Source organism: Oncorhynchus tshawytscha, linkage group LG16 (genome assembly GCF_018296145.1).
Source record: "Oncorhynchus tshawytscha isolate Ot180627B linkage group LG16, Otsh_v2.0, whole genome shotgun sequence".
Classification (NCBI taxonomy): Eukaryota; Metazoa; Chordata; class Actinopteri; order Salmoniformes; family Salmonidae; genus Oncorhynchus; species Oncorhynchus tshawytscha.
Window position 1 is genome coordinate 25,497,087 of NC_056444.1, and position 25,562 is coordinate 25,522,648.

At 48.9% G+C, this 25,562-nt stretch overlaps 1 protein-coding gene across 4 annotated transcripts in view; it reads left to right on the forward strand.

Annotated features, from left to right (window-relative positions):
* Nucleotides 1–25,562, forward strand: part of LOC112215564 (matrix metalloproteinase-16) — an 84,974-nt gene that overhangs the window by 36,233 nt on the left and 23,179 nt on the right. For all 4 annotated transcript variants that reach the window (XM_042299021.1, XM_042299023.1, XM_042299022.1 and 1 more), the window contains 2 exons: nt 20,004–20,165; nt 21,901–22,118. In XM_042299021.1, the coding sequence (XP_042154955.1) occupies nt 20,004–20,165; nt 21,901–22,118 (380 nt within the window). The remainder of the gene's footprint in view (nt 1–20,003; nt 20,166–21,900; nt 22,119–25,562) is intronic.

Sequence of the window (25,562 nt, forward strand, 5' to 3'; positions counted from 1 at the left end):
TAACAGGAACAGGGTGGGGTTGCCCCTAGACCTGGGGGTCAGTTCAGCATTTCCCCCACTAATGGTTAAGGCTAGGATTGGGGGAGGGGAAGCTGATCCTAGATCTGTAGTAACATGTTAGAGGATGGGCCATAGAGGGACGTGGGAGTTGATAGCCATTGACTCGTCGGTTTATGGATTGGTTGTCACACTGCAACATTCCCATTGATTGAATGAACTGCTAATCGTCTATTTCCAATCTCTTTTCCATGTCGTTGAACTGATTCCTTATTCAGATGCCGGCAGCTAAAATGCAGTCCTTGTGTCTCATGAAAGACTCACAGGGATAACCGACTGTAGAACATGGTTCAGCCCCGGTTCAGGCTTTGGTGTTGTGGATGTTGTAGATGTGGCAGTGAAGGAGGCTGTGTTGTGAAGGAGCATATGGTGTCCTTGTGGGTCTATTTTTAGGCCTGTATTCTCAGCATGCGGCCAGCGACGGGATGTGGAGCTTTGATGAGACGGAGCAGCCTTCAAACTGCAGCAGCAGGAAACAGTCATTTATACACTGATGCTGCTCGGCTGCCAGGGAACTGGGACTGATCTCTATCTCTTTACTGCATGTGTGTGTGTGCTTGTGTGTGTGTGAGTGCGTGTGTGTGTGTGTGAGTGCGTGTGTGTGTGTGTGTGTGTGTGTGTGTGTGTGCGTGCATGTGAGTGTGTGTGTGTGCATGTGTGTGTGTGTGTGCGTGCATGTGAGTGTGTGTGTGTGCGTGTGTGTGTGCGTGTGTGTGTGTGTGTGTGAGTGCGTGCGTGTGTGTGTGTGTGTGCAAACAGTTTGCTTCTACAAACACCCAGTGTGGTGACATTTGGAGAAGAGGTATTGATATTGATGACTGTCAGTGGTATACCTTGCTGGAGGCCAGCAGCAGGGACGGTTACTGGGAAGAGCTGAACACACAGAGAGGAAACTGAGGAGGCTAGGGTACTGTACTGTACTGAGGGAACTGAGGAGGCTAGGGTAATGTACTGAGGGAAATGAGGAGGCTAGGGTACTGTACTGTACTGAGGGAAGTGAGGAGGCTAGGGTACTGTACTGTACTGAGGGAAGTGAGGAGGCTAGGGTACTGTACTATACTGAGGGAACTGAGGAGGCTAGGGTACTGTACTGTACTGAGGGAACTGAGGAGGCTAGGGTACTGTACTGAGGGAACTGATGAGGCTAGGGTACTGTACTGTACTGAGGGAACTGAGGAGGCTAGGGTACTGTACTGAGGAAACTGAGGAGGCTAGGGTACTGTACTGTACTGAGGGATCTGAGGAGGCTAGGGTACTGTACTGAGGGAACTGAGTAGGCTAGGGTACTGTACTGTACTGAGGGAACTGAGGAAGCTAGGGTACTGTACTGTACTGAGGGAACTGAGGAGGCTAGGGTACTGTACTGAGGGAACTGAGGAAGCTAGGGTACTGTACTGAGGGAACTGAGGAGGCTAGGGTACTGTACTGAGGGAACTGAGGAGGCTAGGGTACTGTACTGTGGGAACTGAGGAGGCTAGGGGACTGTACTGAGGGAACTGAGGAGGCTAGGGTACAGTACTGTGGGAACTGAGGAGGCTAGGGTACTGTACTGTACTGAGGGACCTGAGGAGGCTAGGGTACTGTACTGTGGGAACTGAGGAGGCTAGGGTACTGTACTGAGGGAACTGAGGAGGCTAGGGTACTGTACTGTACTGAGGGAACTGAGGAGGCTAGGGTACTGTACTGTGGGAACTGAGGAGGCTAGGGTACTGTACTGAGGGAACTGAGGAGGCTAGGGTACTGTACTGAGGGAACTGAGGAGGCTAGGGTACTGTACTGTGGGAACTGAGGAGGCTAGGGTACTGTACTGAGGTAACTGAGGAAGCTAGGGTACTGTACTGTACTGAGGGAACTGAGGAGGCTAGGGTACTGTACTGAGGGAACTGAGGAGGCTAGGGTACTGTACTGAGGGAACTGAGGAGGCTAGGGTACTGTACTATACTGAGGGAACTGAGGAGGCTAGGGTACTGTACTGTACTGAGGGAACTGAGGAGGCTAGGGTACTGTACTGAGGGAACTGAGGAGGCTAGGGTACTGTACTGAGGGAACTGAGGAGGCTAGGGTACTGTACTGAGGGAACTGAGGAGGCTAGGGTACTGTACTGAGGGAACTGAGGAGGCTAGGGTACTGTACTGAGGGAGCTGAGGAGGCTAGGGTACTGTACTGAGGGAACTGTACTGAGGGAACTGAGGAGGCTAGGGTACTGTACTGTACTGAGGGAACTGAGGAGGCTAGGGTACTGTACTGAGGGAACTGAGGAGGCTAGGGTACTGTACTGAGGGAACTGAGGAGGCTAGGGTACTGTACTGAGGGAACTGAGGAGGCTAGGGTACTGTACTGAGGGAACTGAGGAGGCTAGGATACTGTACTGAGGGAACTGAGGAGGCTAGGGTACTGTACTGAGGGAGCTAAGGAGGCTAGGGTACTGTACTGAGGGAACTGAGGAGGCTAGGGTACTGTACTGAGGGAACTGAGGAGGCTAGGGTACTGTACTGAGGGAGCTGAGGAGGCTAGGGTACTGTACTGAGGGAACTGAGGAGGCCAGGGTACTGTACTGAGGGAACTGAGGAGGCTACGGTACTGTACTGTGGGAACTGAGGAGGCTAGGGTACTGTACTGTGGGAACTGAGGAGGCTAGGGTACTGTACTGTGGGAACTGAGGAGGCTAGGGTACTGTACTGAGGGAACTGAGGAGGCTAGGGTACTGTACTGTGGGAACTGAGGAGGCTAGGGTACTGTACTGTGGGAACTGAGGAGGCTAGGGTACTGTACTGAGGGAACTGAGGAGGCTAGGGTACTGTACTGTACTGAGGGAACTGAGGAGGCTAGGGTACTGTACTGTGGGATCTGAGGAGGCTAGGGTGCTGTACTGTGGGAACTGAGGAGGCTAGGGTACTGTACTGAGGGAACTGAGGAGGCTAGGGTACTGTACTGTACTGAGGGAACTGAGGAGGCTAGGGTACTGTACTGTGGGATCTGAGGAGGCTAGGGTACTGTACTGAGGGAACTGAGGAGGCTAGGGTACTGTACTGAGGAAGCTGAGGAGGATAGGGTACTGTACTGTACTGAGGGAACTGAGGAGGCTAGGGTACTGTACTGAGGGAACTGAGGAGGCTAGGGTACTGTACTGTACTGAGGGAACTGAGGAGGCTAGGGTACTGTACTGTGGGATCTGAGGAGGCTAGGGTACTGTACTGAGGGAACTGAGGAGGCTAGGGTACTGTACTGAGGAAGCTGAGGAGGATAGGGTACTGTACTGTACTGAGGGAACTGAGGAGGCTAGGATACTGTACTGAGGGAACTGAGGAGGCTAGGGTACTGTACTGAGGCAACTGAGGAGGCTAGGGTACTGTACTGAGGGAACTGAGGAGGCTAGGGTACTGTACTGTGGGAACTGAGGAGGCTAGGGTACTGTACTGTACTGAGGGAACTGAGGAGGCTAGGGTACTGTACTGAGGGAACTGAGGAGGCTAGGGTACTGTACTGTGGGAACTGAGGAGGCTAGGGTACTGTACTGTACTGAGGGAACTGAGGAGGCTAGGGTACTGTACTGAGGGAACTGAGGAGGCTAGGGTACTGTACTGTGGGAACTGAGGAGGCTAGGGTACTGTACTGAGGGAACTGAGGAGGCTAGGGTACTGTACTGAGGGAACTGAGGAGGCTAGGGTACTGTACTGTGGGAACTGAGGAGGCTAGAGTACTGTACTGTGGGAACTGAGGAGGCTAGGGTACTGTAATGTGGGAACTGAGGAGGCTAGGGTACTGTACTGAGGGAACTGAGGAGGCTAGGGTACTGTACTGTGGGAACTGAGGAGGCTAGGGTACTGTACTGTGGGAACTGAGGAGGCTAGGGTACTGTACTGTGGGAACTGAGGAGGCTAGGGTACTGTACTGAGGGAACTGAGGAGGCTAGGGTACTGTACTGTACTGAGGGAACTGAGGAGGCTAGGGTGCTGTACTGTGGGATCTGAGGAGGCTAGGGTACTGTACTGTGGGAACTGAGGAGGCTAGGGTACTGTACTGAGGGAACTGAGGAGGCTAGGGTACTGTACTGTACTGAGGGAACTGAGGAGGCTAGGGTACTGTACTGTGGGATCTGAGGAGGCTAGGGTACTGTACTGAGGGAACTGAGGAGGCTAGGGTACTGTACTGAGGAAGCTGAGGAGGATAGGGTACTGTACTGTACTGAGGGAACTGAGGAGGCTAGGGTACTGTACTGAGGGAACTGAGGAGGCTAGGGTACTGTACTGAGGGAACTGAGGAGGCTACGGTACTGTACTGAGGGGACTGAGGAGGCTAGGGTACTGTACTGAGGGAGCTGAGGAGGCTAGGGTACTGTACTGAGGGAACTGAGGAGGCTAGGGTACTGTACTGAGGGAACTGAGGAGGCTAGGGTACTGTACTGAGGGAACTGAGGAGGCTAGGGTACTGTACTGAGGGAACTGAGGAGGCTAGGGTACTGTACTGAGGGAACTGAGGAGGCTAGGGTACTGTACTGAGGGAACTGAGGAGGCTAGGGTACTGTACTGAGGGAACTGAGGAGGCTAGGGTACTGTACTGAGGCAACTGAGGAGGCAAGGGTACTGTACTGAGGGAACTGAGGAGGCTAGGGTACTGTACTGTGGGAACTGAGGAGGCTAGGGTACTGTACTGTACTGAGGGAACTGAGGAGGCTAGGGTACTGTACTGAGGGAACTGAAGAGGCTAGGGTACTGTACTGAGGCAACTGAGGAGGCTAGGGTACTGTACTGAGGGAACTGAGGAGGCTAGGGTACTGTACTGTGGGAACTGAGGAGGCTAGGGTACTGTACTGTACTGAGGGAACTGAGGAGGCTAGGGTACTGTACTGAGGGAAATGAGGAGGCTAGGGTACTGTACTGTACTGAGGGAAGTGAGGAGGCTAGGGTACTGTACTGTACTGAGGGAAGTGAGGAGGCTAGGGTACTGTACTATACTGAGGGAACTGAGGAGGCTAGGGTACTGTACTGTACTGAGGGAACTGAGGAGGCTAGGGTACTGTACTGAGGGAACTGATGAGGCTAGGGTACTGTACTGTACTGAGGGAACTGAGGAGGCTAGGGTACTGTACTGAGGAAACTGAGGAGGCTAGGGTACTGTACTGTACTGAGGGATCTGAGGAGGCTAGGGTACTGTACTGAGGGAACTGAGTAGGCTAGGGTACTGTACTGTACTGAGGGAACTGAGGAAGCTAGGGTACTGTACTGTACTGAGGGAACTGAGGAGGCTAGGGTACTGTACTGAGGGAACTGAGGAAGCTAGGGTACTGTACTGAGGGAACTGAGGAGGCTAGGGTACTGTACTGAGGGAACTGAGGAGGCTAGGGTACTGTACTGTGGGAACTGAGGAGGCTAGGGGACTGTACTGAGGGAACTGAGGAGGCTAGGGTACAGTACTGTGGGAACTGAGGAGGCTAGGGTACTGTACTGTACTGAGGGACCTGAGGAGGCTAGGGTACTGTACTGTGGGAACTGAGGAGGCTAGGGTACTGTACTGAGGGAACTGAGGAGGCTAGGGTACTGTACTGTACTGAGGGAACTGAGGAGGCTAGGGTACTGTACTGTGGGAACTGAGGAGGCTAGGGTACTGTACTGAGGGAACTGAGGAGGCTAGGGTACTGTACTGAGGGAACTGAGGAGGCTAGGGTACTGTACTGTGGGAACTGAGGAGGCTAGGGTACTGTACTGAGGTAACTGAGGAAGCTAGGGTACTGTACTGTACTGAGGGAACTGAGGAGGCTAGGGTACTGTACTGAGGGAACTGAGGAGGCTAGGGTACTGTACTGAGGGAACTGAGGAGGCTAGGGTACTGTACTATACTGAGGGAACTGAGGAGGCTAGGGTACTGTACTGTACTGAGGGAACTGAGGAGGCTAGGGTACTGTACTGAGGGAACTGAGGAGGCTAGGGTACTGTACTGAGGGAACTGAGGAGGCTAGGGTACTGTACTGAGGGAACTGAGGAGGCTAGGGTACTGTACTGAGGGAACTGAGGAGGCTAGGGTACTGTACTGAGGGAGCTGAGGAGGCTAGGGTACTGTACTGAGGGAACTGTACTGAGGGAACTGAGGAGGCTAGGGTACTGTACTGTACTGAGGGAACTGAGGAGGCTAGGGTACTGTACTGAGGGAACTGAGGAGGCTAGGGTACTGTACTGAGGGAACTGAGGAGGCTAGGGTACTGTACTGAGGGAACTGAGGAGGCTAGGGTACTGTACTGAGGGAACTGAGGAGGCTAGGATACTGTACTGAGGGAACTGAGGAGGCTAGGGTACTGTACTGAGGGAGCTAAGGAGGCTAGGGTACTGTACTGAGGGAACTGAGGAGGCTAGGGTACTGTACTGAGGGAACTGAGGAGGCTAGGGTACTGTACTGAGGGAGCTGAGGAGGCTAGGGTACTGTACTGAGGGAACTGAGGAGGCCAGGGTACTGTACTGAGGGAACTGAGGAGGCTACGGTACTGTACTGTGGGAACTGAGGAGGCTAGGGTACTGTACTGTGGGAACTGAGGAGGCTAGGGTACTGTACTGTGGGAACTGAGGAGGCTAGGGTACTGTACTGAGGGAACTGAGGAGGCTAGGGTACTGTACTGTGGGAACTGAGGAGGCTAGGGTACTGTACTGTGGGAACTGAGGAGGCTAGGGTACTGTACTGAGGGAACTGAGGAGGCTAGGGTACTGTACTGTACTGAGGGAACTGAGGAGGCTAGGGTACTGTACTGTGGGATCTGAGGAGGCTAGGGTGCTGTACTGTGGGAACTGAGGAGGCTAGGGTACTGTACTGAGGGAACTGAGGAGGCTAGGGTACTGTACTGTACTGAGGGAACTGAGGAGGCTAGGGTACTGTACTGTGGGATCTGAGGAGGCTAGGGTACTGTACTGAGGGAACTGAGGAGGCTAGGGTACTGTACTGAGGAAGCTGAGGAGGATAGGGTACTGTACTGTACTGAGGGAACTGAGGAGGCTAGGGTACTGTACTGAGGGAACTGAGGAGGCTAGGGTACTGTACTGTACTGAGGGAACTGAGGAGGCTAGGGTACTGTACTGTGGGATCTGAGGAGGCTAGGGTACTGTACTGAGGGAACTGAGGAGGCTAGGGTACTGTACTGAGGAAGCTGAGGAGGATAGGGTACTGTACTGTACTGAGGGAACTGAGGAGGCTAGGATACTGTACTGAGGGAACTGAGGAGGCTAGGGTACTGTACTGAGGCAACTGAGGAGGCTAGGGTACTGTACTGAGGGAACTGAGGAGGCTAGGGTACTGTACTGTGGGAACTGAGGAGGCTAGGGTACTGTACTGTACTGAGGGAACTGAGGAGGCTAGGGTACTGTACTGAGGGAACTGAGGAGGCTAGGGTACTGTACTGTGGGAACTGAGGAGGCTAGGGTACTGTACTGTACTGAGGGAACTGAGGAGGCTAGGGTACTGTACTGAGGGAACTGAGGAGGCTAGGGTACTGTACTGTGGGAACTGAGGAGGCTAGGGTACTGTACTGAGGGAACTGAGGAGGCTAGGGTACTGTACTGAGGGAACTGAGGAGGCTAGGGTACTGTACTGTGGGAACTGAGGAGGCTAGAGTACTGTACTGTGGGAACTGAGGAGGCTAGGGTACTGTAATGTGGGAACTGAGGAGGCTAGGGTACTGTACTGAGGGAACTGAGGAGGCTAGGGTACTGTACTGTGGGAACTGAGGAGGCTAGGGTACTGTACTGTGGGAACTGAGGAGGCTAGGGTACTGTACTGTGGGAACTGAGGAGGCTAGGGTACTGTACTGAGGGAACTGAGGAGGCTAGGGTACTGTACTGTACTGAGGGAACTGAGGAGGCTAGGGTGCTGTACTGTGGGATCTGAGGAGGCTAGGGTACTGTACTGTGGGAACTGAGGAGGCTAGGGTACTGTACTGAGGGAACTGAGGAGGCTAGGGTACTGTACTGTACTGAGGGAACTGAGGAGGCTAGGGTACTGTACTGTGGGATCTGAGGAGGCTAGGGTACTGTACTGAGGGAACTGAGGAGGCTAGGGTACTGTACTGAGGAAGCTGAGGAGGATAGGGTACTGTACTGTACTGAGGGAACTGAGGAGGCTAGGGTACTGTACTGAGGGAACTGAGGAGGCTAGGGTACTGTACTGAGGGAACTGAGGAGGCTACGGTACTGTACTGAGGGGACTGAGGAGGCTAGGGTACTGTACTGAGGGAGCTGAGGAGGCTAGGGTACTGTACTGAGGGAACTGAGGAGGCTAGGGTACTGTACTGAGGGAACTGAGGAGGCTAGGGTACTGTACTGAGGGAACTGAGGAGGCTAGGGTACTGTACTGAGGGAACTGAGGAGGCTAGGGTACTGTACTGAGGGAACTGAGGAGGCTAGGGTACTGTACTGAGGGAACTGAGGAGGCTAGGGTACTGTACTGAGGGAACTGAGGAGGCTAGGGTACTGTACTGAGGCAACTGAGGAGGCAAGGGTACTGTACTGAGGGAACTGAGGAGGCTAGGGTACTGTACTGTGGGAACTGAGGAGGCTAGGGTACTGTACTGTACTGAGGGAACTGAGGAGGCTAGGGTACTGTACTGAGGGAACTGAAGAGGCTAGGGTACTGTACTGAGGCAACTGAGGAGGCTAGGGTACTGTACTGAGGGAACTGAGGAGGCTAGGGTACTGTACTGTGGGAACTGAGGAGGCTAGGGTACTGTACTGTACTGAGGGAACTGAGGAGGCTAGGGTACTGTACTGAGGGAACTGAGGAGGCTAGGGTACTGTACTGAGGGAACTGAGGAGGCTAGGGTACTGTACTGAGGGAACTGAGGAGGCTAGGGTACTGTACTGAGGGAACTGAGGAGGCTAGGGTACTGTACTGAGGGAACTGAGGAGGCTAGGGTACTGTACTGTACTGAGGGAACTGAGGAGGCTAGGGTACTGTACTGAGGGAACTGAGGAGGCTAGGGTACTGTACTGAGGGAACTGAGGAGGCTAGGGTACTGTACTGAGGGAACTGAGGAGGCTAGGGTACTGTACTGAGGGAACTGAGGAGGCTAGGGTACTGTACTGTACTGAGGGAACTGAGGAGGCTAGGGTACTGTACTGTGGGATCTGAGGAGGCTAGGGTACTGTACTGTGGGAACTGAGGAGGCTAGGGTACTGTACTGAGGGAACTGAGGAGGCTAGGGTACTGTACTGTACTGAGGGAACTGAGGAGGCTAGGGTACTGTACTGTGGGATCTGAGGAGGCTAGTGTACTGTACTGAGGGAACTGAGGAGGCTAGGGTACTGTACTGAGGAAGCTGAGGAGGATAGGGTACTGTACTGTACTGAGGGAACTGAGGAGGCTAGGGTACTGTACTGAGGGAACTGAGGAGGCTAGGGTACTGTACTGAGGGAACTGAGGAGGCTAGGGTACTGTACTGAGGGGACTGAGGAGGCTAGGGTACTGTACTGAGGGAGCTGAGGAGGCTAGGGTACTGTACTGAGGGAACTGAGGAGGCTAGGGTACTGTACTGAGGGAACTGAGGAGGCTAGGGTACTGTACTGAGGGAACTGAGGAGGCTAGGGTACTGTACTGAGGGAACTGAGGAGGCTAGGGTACTGTACGGAGGGAACTGAGGAGGCTAGGTTACTGTACTGTGGGAACTGAGGAGGCTAGGGTACTGTACTGAGGGAACTGAGGAGGCTAGGGTACTGTCCTGAGGGAACTGAGGAGGCTAGGGTACTGTACTGAGGGAACTGAGGAGGCTAGGGTACTGTACTGAGGCAACTGAGGAGGCTAGGGTACTGTACTGAGGGAACTGAGGAGGCTAGGGTACTGTACTGTGGGAACTGAGGAGGCTAGGGTACTGTACTGTACTGAGGGAACTGAGGAGGCTAGGGTACTGTACTGAGGGAACTGAGGAGGCTAGGGTACTGTACTGAGGGAACTGAAGAGGCTAGGGTACTGTACTGAGGGAACTGAGGAGGCTAGTGTACTGTACTGAGGGAACTGAGGAGGCTAGTGTACTGTACTGAGGGAACTGAGGAGGCTAGTGTACTGTACTGAGGAGGCTAGTGTACTGTACTGAGGGAACTGAGGAGGCTAGTGTACTGTACTGAGGGAACTGAGGAGGCTAGTGTACTGTACTGAGGGAACTGAGGAGGCTAGTGTACTGTACTGAGGGAACTGAGGAGGCTAGTGTACTGTACTGAGGGAACTGAGGAGGCTAGTGTACTGTACTGAGGGAACTGAGGAGGCTAGTGTACTGTACTGAGGGAACTGAGGAGGCTAGTGTACTGTACTGAGGGAACTGAGGAGGCTAGTGTACTGTACTGAGGGAACTGAGGAGGCTAGGGTACTGTACTGAGGGAACTGAGGAGGCTAGGGTACTGTACTGAGGGAACTGAGGAGGCTAGGGTACTGTACTGAGGGAACTGAGGAGGCTAGGGTACTGTACTGAGGGAACTGAGGAGGCTAGTGTACTGTACTGAGGGAACTGAGGAGGCTAGTGTACTGTACTGAGGGAACTGAGGAGGCTAGGGTACTGTACTGAGGGAACTGAGGAGGCTAGGGTACTGTACTGAGGGAACTGAGGAGGCTAGGGTACTGTACTGAGGGAACTGAGGAGGCTAGGGTACTGTACTGAGGGAACTGAGGAGGCTAGTGTACTGTACTGAGGGAACTGAGGAGGCTAGTGTACTGTACTGTACTGAGGGAACTGAGGAGGCTAGTGTACTGTACTGAGGGAACTGAGGAGGCTAGTGTACTGTACTGAGGGAACTGAGGAGGCTAGGGTACTGTACTGAGGGAACTGAGGAGGCTAGGGTACTGTACTGAGGGAACTGAGGAGGCTAGTGTACTGTACTGAGGGAACTGAGGAGGCTAGTGTACTGTACTGAGGGAACTGAGGAGGCTAGTGTACTGTACTGAGGGAACTGAGGAGGCTAGTGTACTGTACTGTGGGAGCTGAGGAGGCTAGTGTACTGTACTGAGGGAACTGAGGAGGCTAGTGTACTGTACTGAGGGAAAGCAAACAAATACATGAACTAGCAGACAAAATAATTAGAAGAACTTGATTTTGAATGATTTTTCCAAATGTTTGTATAGCAATGAATCTATGCAGTGAGAAAGAACTTGATTTGTTTTATCAACACAGTGTGTGGCATAGAGAGAGAGATAAAGAGAGAGAGAGAGAGAGAAAAGAGAGAGAGAGAGAGAGAGAAGAGAGAGAGAGAGAGAGAGAGAGAGAGAGAGAGAGACAGAGAGAGAGAGAAGAGAGAGAGTGAGAGAGAGAGAGAGAGAGAGAGAGAGAGAGAGAGAGAGAGGAGAGAGAGATAAGCGAGAGAAAGAGAAAGAGAGAAAGCTAGCACCATTCTCTACCCCACCAGGCTGCCTCTAGAAATAGACGCTCGCCCACTGACACTAGCACTGGCTGCCATGTGGGTGGTATCAGCCTCTTCCGCCCTCACACACACACGCACACACACACACACACACACACACACACACACACACACACACACACACACACACACACACACACACACACACACACACACACACACACACACACACACACACACACACACAGACCTCTCTCTACATAGTTTATTTCACATGCCTCTTTCTGCCACAGCACTTCAGGCAGGGAGCCGGAAGTCAAACTCATACCCTCCCCCATCAAGGCCATTAATTAAACAACCTCTATACACAGCCACTTCCCCTCTTTCCTTTCCTGTCTCCTCTTTCAGCTCTTTTGTAGAGAAGATAGATTCATTCAACACAATTGTGTTTTAACAGGAGATCACTGATAAGGTTTTGCGAAAGGGAATTACGCTGAGAATCTCATTTTTCCGGTTTTTGTGTGATATACATTTTATAGTGAAAAATCGGAGTCTCAGCGTAATTCTGCAAGCATGGAATTGCCCCAAAGCAGAGAGCACAGGTATGCAGAATGGGGGCGGACAGAGAGAGAGAGGGGTGGTGAGAGAACGAGAGAGTGTAAATCAGGGCGATAGAGAGATAATATTGTGGCGGGTGCTGTAGTTTGGCTGCAGCCACAATGGCCAGTCTGTCTGTTCACACCCAAAAACCAGGCCAGGCGCAGCAAAAGAAACAGAACCTGAGCCCAGCTGGCAACAACGCAGACAGGCATGGGCACCAAGCTCCCAGACTACTCTTGGAATCTCAGCACTCAGCTACTCCTTCCCTCCCTAACTTCCCTCCCTTTTCTCCTCCCTCCCTCGCCTTGCTCTCGTTCACTCTTTTCCTCTTTAGGTTCGACTCTCCAGTTCGTATGCGTGACATGTTATTGACAATGAACTGAAGCGGCGCTGTTGTCAACATATTGGGAATCACTGTTTTCCTTGTATTTCTTCAGCCTCTTTCTCATCTTTCTTCTGTTCCGTCTCTCTCCTCTCCCATTTCCTCTTCCTCCTCCCACTCACCTCCAGTCCTTAAGTACCACAACCAGTTACTCGCACACACGCACGCCGACGCCCGCACGCACTCACACCTCTCAGACGGCTGCTCTACTCTTTAGGGGCCTCGACCTAGGGAATTCTGGGTAGGAGGAAGACAATGGGAAACATTTAGCTCCTCCAGGGACAAAGGAAGTGCTTATTCTCGGTGCTAAGACTCGGGCGTAAACAACAACAGCAACAGCAAGCATGCAATAATAACACAGTTGTCAACACAAGTGTCAGGCCTTGAGTTGAGGGGGAAGGCTGATGGACGGCAGATCTGTCTTTCCTTGGGGAGCTCTGCTAGAGATGGGAGTGTTGTACTACATCGTTGGTAATTATATGGCATGTGGATGATAACAGTTCAATTGTTGTTGTTTTAGTTCCTGCAGAAGATGCCGTGTCAGCCTTTTAATATCGTTCAAACAGCCCTCTCTGTCGCTGTTTCTGTCTCGCCCCTCACTCTCGTTCTCCCTCTCACTCCCCGTCTTCCTACCTCTCTCTCTCCCTCCTCTCCCTCCCTCGCTTGCCCTTTCACAAACCCATGATGAATTGAATGAGTAGAGAAATACAGAGCTACTGAAACAGCATTCATGGCAAAAGCAATGATACGCTTTTATTTTGTTAAGTTAGGAGCAGAAAGAGAGAGAGCGAGAGTACAGTACAGTACTGTACGTAAAGAGGTAGAGCAGAGAAAGGTACAGTAAACCACAGTCAGATCCATATGAATTTGTTTCTTGTCGAAGCAAAAGTTTATTCTGGTGAAATACTGTCGTCCCTCTCACTGTATGGGGGATAGGAGGTCGGAGTTACAACCCCCGATAGAGGCCAGCACTGCCATGCAGAGCAATAAAACTCCTGTGTGTCGAGAGCCCTAGATCTAGTGGAAAAAACGAAGGACTCAGAGTCAGTCTGGTGAGTAAGAAACACAGTCAGACTGAGTCACGTGCGTCCCCGGGAGCAGCCCTGCACTGTGGCATGTGCAGCTAGCCACGTCACCAATCAATTATGAAGAAAGGGCAGATCCAGTAGAGCTCCAGGTTCCTAATCACAGCTCCTGTTTATTTTGCTGCTGCTGTGAGAGAGAGAGAGAGAGAGAGAGAGAGAGAGAGAGAGAGTTTATTTACTTTCCCTTTCAACTGCTTGCACATTGTTACAACACTGTACAAAGCCAATAATATAACCTTTGAAATGTCTTTATTCTTTTACATTTTTGTGAGTGTAATGTTCACTACTGTTTCCCTTGTTTATTGTCTATTCCATTTGCTTTGGCAATGTAAACATGTGTTTCCCATGTCAATAAAGCCCTTTGAATTGAATTCAATTGAGAGAGAGAGAAAGAGAGGGAGGGAGAGAGAGAGAGAGAGAGAGAGAGAGAGAGAGGGGGCAGAGAGATAGAGAGAGGGGGCAGAGAGAGAGAGAGAGAGAGAGAGGGGCAGAGAGAGAGAATAGAAAATGAGATGGTGATCATAAATCTCCTGTGTCTTCCCCACCCTCCCTTCCTCCTGCCCTCCCTCCCTCCCTATCTCTTCTCTCTGTGCAAGAGGGTTAGCTTCCTCCCTGACTCATTTATAACAGTATGACCTCCATTGTCTGTTTAGTAGGAGAGGACTGTAGTGGCAGAGAGAGGAGAGGAGAGTGGAGGCGAGGCGAGAAGAAAGGGGGAAAAAGGGAAGGAGAGGAGAGGAGAGGAGAAAGGGGGAGATAGGGAAGGAGAGGAGTAGAGTGGAGAGGAGAAAGGGGGAGAGTGGGAAGGAGAGGAGAAAGGGGGAAAGAGGGAAGGAGGGGAGCGGAGAGGAGAAAGAGGGAAGGAGAGGAGTGGAGAGGAGAAAGGGAGAGAGAGGGAAGCAGAGGAGAGGAGAAAGGGGGAGATAGGGAAGGAGAGGAGTGGAGAGGAGAAAGGGGGAGAGTGGGAAGGAGAGGAGAAAGGGGGAAAGAGGGAAGGAGGGGAGCGGAGAGGAGAAAGAGGGAAGGAGAGGAGTGGAGAGGAGAAAGGGGGAGAGAGGGAAGGAGAGGAGAAAGGGGGAGAGAGGGAAGCAGAGGAGCGGAGAGGAGAAAGAGGGAAGGAGAGGGGCGGAGAGGAGAAAGGGGGAGAGAGGGAAGGAGAGGAGAAAGGGGGAGAGTGGGAAGGAGAGGAGAAAGGGAGAAAGAGGGAAGGAGAGGAGTGGAGAGGAGAAAGGGGGAGAGAGGGAAGGAGAGGAGCGGAGAGGAGAAAGGGGGAGAGTGGGAAGGAGAGGAGAAAGGGGGAAAGAGGGAAGCAGAGGAGCGGAGAGGAGAAAGGGGGAGAGAGGGAAGGAGAGGAGCGGAGAGGAGAAAAGGGAGAGAGAGGAAGCAGAGGAGCGGAGAGGAGAAGGGGAGAAAGAGGGAAGGAGAGGAGAAAGGGGGAGAGTGGAAGGAGAGGAGCGGAGAGGAGAAAGAGGGAAGGAGGGGAGCGGAGAGGAGAAAGGGAGAAAGAGGGAAGGAGAGGAGCGGAGAGGAGAAAGGGAGAAAGAGGGAAGGAGAGAAGCGGAGAGGAGAAAGGGAGAAAGAGGGAAGGAGAGGAGCGGAGAGGAGAAAGGGGGAGAGAGGGAAGGAGAGGAGCGGAGAGGAGAAAGGGAGAAAGAGGGAAGGAGAGAAGCGGAGAGGAGAAAGGGAGAAAGAGGGAAGGAGAGGAGAAAGGGGGAGAGTGGGAAGGAGAGGAGCGGAGAGGAGAAAGGGGGAGAGTGGGAAGGAGAGGAGAGGAGAAAGGGGGAAAGAGGAAAGGAGAGGAGAGGAGAAAGGGAGAAAGAGGGAAGCAGAGGAGTGGAGAGGAGAGGAGAAAGGGGGAAAGAGGGAAGCAGAGGAGTGGAGAGGAGGAAGGGGGAGAGAGGGAAGCAGTGGAGCGGAGAGGAGAGGAGAAAGGGGGAGAGATGGTAGGAGAGGAAAGGAGAGGAGAGAGGAAAGGATGGGAGAGTGCTGAGAGGAGAGGTGAGAAGGGGGATGAGATGGGAAAGGGGGAGAGATGAAAGATAAAAGGGAGACATGGGGAGGAGAGGAGATCTCCAGCAGGTTTTCACAATTCCACTGTCTGTTGGTCACGCGGTATGGAGATATAGAGAAGAAGATATACATACGGTAGTTGTTTTTAAACTGATATCTGAAGGACAGTGATCCTCCCTTCATCTGGTTCCATTGTTGGAGGATGAGATATGACTGTTGACAGGATATGATGTCACAGAGACTACAGGGGTCAAGGTGAGAGTCAAGGTAGCATGTGAATCTCTCTGCACTCTGTACCATTTACTGTACAGCAGGGCTCTTCAACTGGTAGCCCGCAGGCCAGATCTGGCCCTTTTATCAATTTAGGCTGGCCTCTTGATCAGTTCTGAAAATTAATTTAAAAATCCGTATGGACCCAATGATTCTTGAAGAATATAACTTAGAAATGCCTCATGAGCTTAGTTCAACTGTCACACTACATGAGAACCCAAAATATAAGCTTGTTTTTCTCCAATGTTTGTAAACAAAGTAAATGCAAACAATAACTGTATAGCCTCAAAATGTGGTTAAAACTATCATGTTGATATCATGGATATCCCTTGCTTCCCTAGTTCTGTCTATGAGAGTGGTTCCATTTCTCCAGCTACATCCTTCAGCTTTTTACCGAAACAGGGGCCTGGGGGCACTTTGTTATTGTTTAAACTGCTGATTGCCTCTTTAAATAAATGTGTACACATTTGTTTGCGAAAATAGAGAATCAAATGGTCCATGTCATCACTGTCTGTGAGTTAGGGCAGTAAAGAGAAAACACGTCATTTTCAGAGGGTTTTAAAATGACCTAGTTACTTTCAGAAACATCTAAGTGACATATGTTACATATGTTTTTGATACAGTTCATCGGAGGAATAGTCACATGCTGTCCAATAGATAAGCTTTGTTAAAGACGCTTTCAAATTGGCACATATCATTTTCCTCATTGAGCAAAACCTGATATATCGCTGCAAGCGGCAATGAAACGTGCTGACTTATGAGCAGGCTGAAAGAGACAGTAGCATGGACTCAATATCCTCTTTAAGTTGATCAAGTGAAGAGCAGTGAAGTTATTAGGGCTTTTTTAAATTCGTTTTTTTATCGCTTCGTTTTTTTTAAACGCTCATTACAGCGCCACCTATGGGTGTTGTTGCACTCTGATTTTGCCATTGTATATTTTTTTATATATTCTTTTGACAGTTTACAGTTGCCAATCGGGCATTGAGATGTTGTGACAAAGGCGGGAGAATAATACGACAGAAAGAAGAATTCCATCAAAAACAACTTCGCTGCCAGCACCCCTAATAAAATCTATCAATGGAGATGTGTTCCAAAAGTTCTATCACTTGATGAGAAATGTGTGGGACGGGTGTGGGACGGGTGTGGGACGGGTGGGGGACGGGTGTGGGACGGGTGGGGGACGGGTGTGGGATGGGTGGGGGACGGGTGTGGGACGGGTGTGGGACGGGTGGGGGACGGGTGGGGGACGGGTGTGGGACGGGTGGGGGACGGGTGTGGGACGGGTGGGGACGGGTGTGGGACGGGTGGGGGACGGGTGTGGCTTTGTGACAATGATCAAGAGCAGCTGCTCACTGATTAAACGGCTTCAATGAAGTTCCACCACCGACACGGCCAAAACATCCGCTATGCGGGTGTCTGCTATTGCTGGTTAACGCTGGATCTGATTGAATCCAGGCCTACGTTGATTCCCAACTTTCACCTTAGCAACAGTGCTAAGAACGAGACAGCGCAAGCAGCAAATGTCCCTGGAATCTGGCGGTAGATAGTGACAGGGGAGCAAACAACAGTGGATAAAAGAATGGAACTATTCAAATAGCAACAGCCAGTGTGAGACTTTCTGTACAGAGACAAACTGAGACTTATTGAGAGATTATAGTGAGACATTTGAGAAATGATGCTGGTGGTGTGTTTGACTTGTCCTGGGACTTCCCTCAGTGGGCGGCTCCCAGGTGGCTCCTTCAACCTCTGCGGATCTCCGGAGTTCACTGGAGCAGCGCAGCCTCAATCAGACTGGGTAACTCTGTGGCTGAGAGTTCAAAGCGTCCTTCTTGGGAGTTAATCCCTGTTGGTAACCAGAACAATCCACTTGACATCACCCAGTTCCATGATCTAAGAGGAACACGCTTCAGGATACTCTCTAACTTGTCTCGCAAGCTTCACTGCTCGAACCCCTAATAATAATTAACGCCAAAAATAACAATGGGGTTTCTTGTAGCTTCTGTTACAATTGTTACAGGAAAAATATGTAAATGTTTCTAAATACCAGGGTCAACAGCATCATCGCATTTCTCGTTCCATGATGGGCATATGGACACATGGCAACGTCCGCTCACTGATTTGCTGCACCCTAAAATAAAATAAAGATTTCTTTCAAGGCGGTCTCAACTCTGTCCTCAGTTGGTCCACATGGGCCAGCTCAGGAGAACCACTTCCAATGATATCATCAGTCTCTCAGTGTCTCTCTCTCTCTCTCTCCTCACCTCTCCTCTCTTCTCGTCACCTCTCTTCACCTCACCGGTCCTCTTTTTTCCTCACCTCTCTTCACCTCTCCTCTCTTCTCCTCACCTCTCTTCACCTCACCTCTCTTCACCTCAACTCTCCTCACCTCTCTTCTCCTCACCTCTCCTCTCTTCTCCTCACCTCTCTTCTCCTCACCTCTCCTCACCTCACCTCTCTTCTCCTCACCTCTCCTCTCTTCTCCTCACCTCTCCTATTTTCTCATCACCTCTCCTCACCACTCTTCTCTTCTACTCACCTCTCCTATTCTCTCCTCTCCTCTCTCCTCTTCTGCTCTCCATCAGGGAGAATAGATTGGAGTAGACATCTCGCGCTCTTCATTTGCATAGCAATATGCCCCAATTTCCCAAGTGATTCTTAAACCATTGGACTCTCTCTCTTCTCGTTCTCTCTATCATTATTTATCTCATTCACCCTCATTATATTCTTGCATAAATCTTTTCTGTGATTGTTAGCATTTTGCTCACATTTCCATTTTTGATGTCAGCTAAACCATAACAGTCATTTACATAACAAACTACAGCTGGAATCATTTTTTACATTGCCTATTATAGCACTGTGAGACACGACCCACTGGGCACAGATGTCAATTCCACTTCTATTCCACTTTGGTTCAAAATAATTTCATTGAAATGTAGTAGAAACCATGTTGATTCAACCAGAGTGTGCCCAGTGGGTACTATATATTATTTTATACTGCCATCTATTTTATTTGCTGTATACACAAATCCAGACCCAGTCATGTGTGTGTTTGTCTATAGCAGCATACTTATTGAGAGAGCACATCTGGACTGGTACTGGACTGGTACTGAATCTGCATGTCCTGGTACACATTCCTCTGTAGATAAGGGTTTCAAGTCAATGAGAACAGAATGAATCAACTATGCTCCTTGTAACCATGCCGGGTGCTTCAGAAAGAGTGAGAGTGAGGGGGAGAGGAATAGGGAGGGAGAGAGAGGGAGACGGTAGGAGGAAGAGAGGGAGGGAGGGAGAGAGAGAGCTATATACAGCGGAGAGAAGAGAGGGGGGAGACAAAAAGAGAAAGAGAGAGGGAGACGGTAGGAGGGAGAGAGATAGAGACAGCGGAAGAGAGAGACTAATTGATCATGTGGCTTTCCAACTGTTCTCTATTCATTCTGGGTTTTCTGGTTCCTGTCCTCCTCTGTCCCAGTTAGTGAATGGATCTAAATCTACGCCCCAAAAGGCATCATATTCCCTATGTAGTGCACTATATAGGGAATAGGGTGTCATTTGGGACGTACACTCTGACTGGGACACGGCTGGTTGCCACTGGAGCCTTCTGGGGTCAGAGTTCAACCCAGCGTAAAATCACCGGCTTACCCGCATAATTACAAAGGGGACCAGTGCTTCCCATGCTCTTACAGAGGGAAGACACTCCAGTTTCTTTTGATCTGTGTGTGTGTGTGTGTGTGTGTGTGTGTGTGTGTGTGTGTGTGTGTGTGTGTGTGTGTGTGTGTGTGTGTGTGTGTGTGTGTGTGTGTGTGTGTGTGTGTGTGTGTGTGTGTGTGTATCAAGACCATAATGGTTCCCATCAGTGTTAGTGGTTGTTTTTACTGCGCCATCCTTTAATTTGGGGAATCAATGGTGGACCACACACACTCTCTGTCGCTGTCACACACACTCTCTGACCCTGCTCTGATCCTGCCGACCCTGCTTTGACCCTACTCTGACCTTGGTCGCCTCTCACACACATATCACTCATCTCTTTCTGTGTGTGCATATTTAGCGATTGTGGGTTTCTTGGGTGTATAGTAAAACTGCAAGAAAAGTTTCAGCATAAATTGCGCTGCAGATTATAATTCACACATCCTGACCATTTGAAGTATGATGGTGCATTTTCTCATAGGGATTGTATGTGTGCGAAAGGCAGATGTCACCCTTAGTGCTCTGATCTGATTTCACACTACACATGTCTCACACACATCTCTCTCTCTCTCTCTCTCCCTCTCTCTCTTTCTCTAGGTAATGATCTGTTCCTAGTGGCAGTCCATGAGCTGGGCCATGCCCTTGGTTTGGAACACTCCAACGATCCCACAGCCATCATGGCCCCCTTCTACCAGTACATGGACACAGAGAACTTCAAGCTGCCCCACGACGACCTCCAGGGCATCCAGAAGATCTACGGTAGGCTAGCCTTCCTCTCGTTTAATACAACCATCTGCTTATATCATCAGTGTGGTGCCGGAGGGAGGGAGGGAGGGGCAGACCTGGGTACACCATCAAACCTCTCCTCCTCCTTCCTTCTTTTACTGTTCTTCCTCCTCCACCCTTTCCTTGTCATTTTGGTCTTCAAGGGTAGTGGGCAGGACTCTTATAAAGCGGATGGGTCTTAACCTTTTCCCCTCTTCCTCCTCTTAAAATCAGGGTTGTATTGGAGAGATGTGTGTGTGTGTGTGCGTAGCAACATGAGGGTTTACCGTCATAAGGGATAGCATCGAGCGCAGACTCTGTTTCTGTTTATGGTGTGTGGTTTATCTCTCCATCATTCTCGCTATCATTATATAATTGCAAAGTGCTTTGCCCCCACTAATCCAGGGTCTATTTCAAGAGATTTAATTCAGTCAATGAATACAATCCCTGTGGTCCTCCCAGGAAGCAGCTGATCAGTTCACTGTACTGACTGACTGGGATGATGATGATGATACCTAGTGGAGTAGTACTGTTATCTGCTGATCCTATGGGCCTACAATCCCTGGGGATGATTGCCTACGGTCATGTGTTCATCCATGTATTCATTTGTTGGTTAGTTTGTCCGTTCATTCATTCATTTGTTTTTTGTTCATTCAGTCATTCACTCATTCAATCACTCACTAATGCATTTATTCACCCTCTCTTTTTCTATTTCCTAAAGCTGTCACCTCTGTGTAATAGTCCTATCACTGTTGTTGGCCCCAGCCTTGTTATCCGGCTGCATGATTGGCACCGGTCCTGTCCAAATGGGATTAATGATAATTGAATAACCCACAGCTATGGACAGACATCCATTGCAGAATTTCAGCTGTTTATTTATATAAGCTAAATAAGTACACCAACACTGAACCCAAGCCGCTTAACATTCAATAACACTACTGAACTAATAAAGTCAAAGAATCACAGTCAATTCATTTTATAAGAACAAAGTGAGAGTTGAGTCTGTTTGGATAGCAGGGCTGAGTCCCAAATGGCACCCTATTCCCTGTGAAGTGCACTTCCTTTGACCCATATGCACTATATCGGGAATCGGGTGTAATTTGTGATGCAGGCTAGGTCTCCTTTTAATGGCTGTAGTCTAGCTAGGTTAACATTGGACTGTAATTGATGTGTTAATGATGACAGTGTGTCACGCTGTGTTCCTCTGTTCTTTATTCCCAATCTAAATGACTATTACATCTGCTAAGCCAATTGCACCACGTCTCTGTAACAGGTGGTTAGGGGCGATTAACGTCGAGTGTTTTGGTGGAACCCTGCGGCACAAAGCTCCGCGGAGATTGACTCATGCGTGTCTGTGTCCTGTGTCCGTTGGCTATTGCGTTAGGACCAAAAGTTTCAGATACCCTTAGGTCCGCATCTCAGATGGCAACCTATTCCCGCTACAGTGCACTACTACTTCATAGAGCCCCATGGACATAACGTAGAGAATAGGCTGCGTAGACCCCACCTTCTAGCTCCGAGTCTACGGATAGCTACGCTATTGAGGAAAAATGTACTTTCTTTGCCTGTGATATGTGGTTGTCCCACCTAGCTATCTTAAGATGAATGTACTGTAAGTTGTTCTGGATAAGAGCGTCTGCTAAATTACTCAAATGTACTGTAGTCTTTTGAGCGTTTTTGTTCATTTGTTTGTTTGTTTAGTAATATTGTCGATGTTGTTTTCATTCAGGTCCACCAGATAAGGTACCCCAGCCGACCAAGCCTTTACCAACAGCCCCCCCACACCGCTCGCAACCCCCCTCGGACCCTCGCAAGCCTGACAGGCAGACGCGACCCCCCAGGATACCTACGGGGGACAAGCCCAGCCAGCCCAACGCCAAGCCTAACATCTGTGATGGGGGCTTCAACACCCTGGCCATTCTGAGACGAGAGATGTTCGTGTTCAAGGTGGGAAGTCACTGTGTTTAACCATCCACTACTTCAACTACATTCAAAATAACTACCTGAGTGGCAATTACCTTTGGCCATGTGAGAGTTTGCAACAACAAGAAAAACAACAACATCATGACGACATACAACAAACATACCACATATGACCAACACAGCAACTTCACAACAAGATAGCACAACATCAACATGTCATGTTCCTGGGTGTGTGTGTGCATGCATACTCAAAGGACCAGGGCCCGCGTGCAATAAAACACCTTCAGTTCATTTTCCCCTTATATCTTCCCTTAAAGTTTCCTTAACTTTCAGTCAGTTGCACAACATCAAATGTCATGTTCCTGGGAAGTGTGAGGTCCCTTAAATGTGAAAAATTGCATGCATACAAAGGACCAGGGTCCCTTAAATGAAGTGAAAAATTGAAATGAGGTCCTTAAATGAAGTGAAAAATTGATTTTCCCTTATCCTTCCCTTAAAGTTTCCTTGAAAAATTGAAGTCAGTCAGTTGCACAAAACATTTTAATGTGAATTTCCATGAGGTCCCTTAAATGAAGTGAAAAATTGAAGTGTGTCCATGAGGTCCCTTAAATGAAGTGAAAAATTGAAGTGTGTCCATGAGGTCCCTTAAATGAAGTGAAAAATTGAAGTGTGTCCATGAGGTCCCTTAAATGAAGTGAAAAATTGAAGTGTGTCCATGAGGTCCCTTAAATGAAGTGAAAAATTGAAGTGTGTCCATGAGGTCCCTTAAATGAAGTGAAAAATTGAAGTGTGTCCATGAGGTCCCTTAAATGGTCCCCTTAAATGAAGTGAAAAATTGAAGTGTGTCCATTAAATGAAGTGAAAAATTGAAGTGTGTCCATGAGGTCCCTTAAATGAAGTGAAAATTGAAGTGCGTCCATGAGGTCCCTTAAATGAAGTGAAAAATTGAAGTGCGTCCATGAGGTCCCTTAAATGAAGTGAAAAATTGAAGTGCATCCATGAGGTCCCTTAAATGAAGTGAAAAATTGAAGTGAAAAATTGAAGTGCATCGTCCATGAGGTCCCTTAAATGAAGTGAAAAATTGAAGTGCGTCCATGAGGTCCCTTAAATGAAGTGAAAAATTGAAGTGTGTCCATGAGGTCCCTTAAATGAAGTGAAAAATTGAAGTGTGTCCATGAGGTCCCTTAAATGCTTCATTCAGTATGGATATCAATTTAAACAGCATTTGTGGAGATGAATGTTGCTTTCATCTGCTCTGGTTACAAAAGGGAAATGTCAACCAACCAAATTAGCTACTTATGTAAACAATGGAAGATGCACAATCCATGGCTATAAAGCTAGCTGGCTAGTTAACTATAGCTACTCTGTGAGCTTGCTTGACGTACTACAAAGTGATAGAATGTATTTTGAGAAAAAAGTAACTACAAGAAATGTGGTTTATTATCTTCTGAAGCAATATGGTTATCCTGTCTTGATTGTAGAAGTTCTTTTTTTGTTATCTTACAAAATGAAAGCAACCTTTTTAATGGTACATTTTTGTACTTAATATTTTGAATATAAAGCTACAATCATCACGCACTCTCAAAAACCATTCCCATTATTATAATATTTCCCAGCATGCTCTATTTCAGGTTGATGTTTAGATTTTTTTGTTTCAATATGTGTGTTTTTGATTGATTGATTGATCTTATGCTACACAAAGATAAATTGCATACATAGTAGTTGCAGCCGTTATTGAAATGGTTGTTTCCATTTCTAGATGGTTTAGGTTGTCTCATTTATCAAATTTCCCCTACCTTTGGCAGTCATTCTAAATGCAGGTTACAGGTGAATAACTCTGGCTGGATTCCAATAAGAATTACTATCACTTTGCAAGCAGCATAATGTGACTCGTCCGATGTGGCCAGGAAACCAGGAGTTTCAGACCACTGTTTTGGGATAAAACTAGACTCAACATATGGTTTTATATGTCAGGTAGCAAAACTGATCTGTTAGTAGTTGGATTTATTGCACCCGGTTGTTTTTGCAGGCACAAAACAGACACCCTGGGAAATATTCAAATACGTTTTTACACCCTGCAGTGTTAAAACAACACCTAAAACACGTTTAAGACGTACATTTTTGCCCCTTAAAAAGAAAAAAAGGGAACCGTTTACCTTTCCCAAATGTATGCTTCTGTGGACTACATGTAGTAAGGTACTATCTCATCCCCTAAGTTACACTATTGGCTCTTTTAAGGTACGAACTGCAAGGGTACAACTATATATCTATAACTAAAGGTACAAACGACTACCTTACAGGATACCGCGACAGTGACAAGTGTTTATACCCCTTTAAGAACAAATATATACCTTTATTTCGGAGAGTGTGCTTTCAGTTAGTCAGGTCTCAGAGTCGAACTAATGGAAAGGCTCTGTGTGGGAGGGCTTCATATATGTGCCTAATATGTACTAATGTAGCAGATAACTGAAGCACTCTGGGTAGTGTGTATACCCGTAGTTATATATAGCTACAGAGTAGTCAGTGGTTTCTGTTGGTCAGGAGATTTCAAGCGTTATCATCATTGAAACTCAAGGGGACATATGTACTGCACTGTAGCTCATGTAATTAGCACTTTAACATCTCTAAAATGTAACTCTCTTCCACATTCATTTTCTTGAGAGGCATTTAACAGACTACACTGTAGGATAGTCTACATATAGCACTTTATAGTGATTATGTAAGTGACTGAGTGACTCACACATTCTAAATGTGAGGTCTGTACGCTATGGCAGGGATGCGTCCCAAATGACACCCTATTTCCTATATAGTGCAATACGTCTGACAAGAGCCCTGGTCAAAAGTAGTGCCGTAAATAGGAAGTAGAGTGCCATTTGGGACGCAAGCCCACGACTTGTTTGAATATCTATTAGCTTACATAGAAATAACATCTAGTCCAGATGGAATATGGTTTTCTCTTCCCAAACAAACCCCACAGTAGTAACATCATCTCAGTTTACCCAGAACAAAAATGGTGCATAATTTGGTTTATGTTTACGTGGTCTGTCCACGAGAGATTATCCAGTAACAAACCCCACAGTAGCTTTCTGTCCAGTAACAAACCCCACAGTAGCTTTCTGTCCAGTAACAAACCCCACAGTAGCTTTCTGTCCAGTAACAAACCCCACAGTAGCTTTCTGTCCAGTTTAACACAGAGTCGTGATGTGTCTATGCTTATGTATCCTCATCCAGAGACTCAGAGTCTCCGAGTACAAGGCCCTGGCAGCTCACAGTCAGCTAATGCACGCCCGCACACACATATACATATGCATACACACAGGAGGAAAGGGGAAAGCCCTCCAGGCAACACAAAGATCAGCTATGTTCTCCACCAAAGAGAAAGAGAAAGAGAGAGAGCGGCTGTTCTTTTGTGTGTATTTTTCAGGGGTTATAAATAGCTAGTATTCATTGGTTAAGTAGGCTAAAACA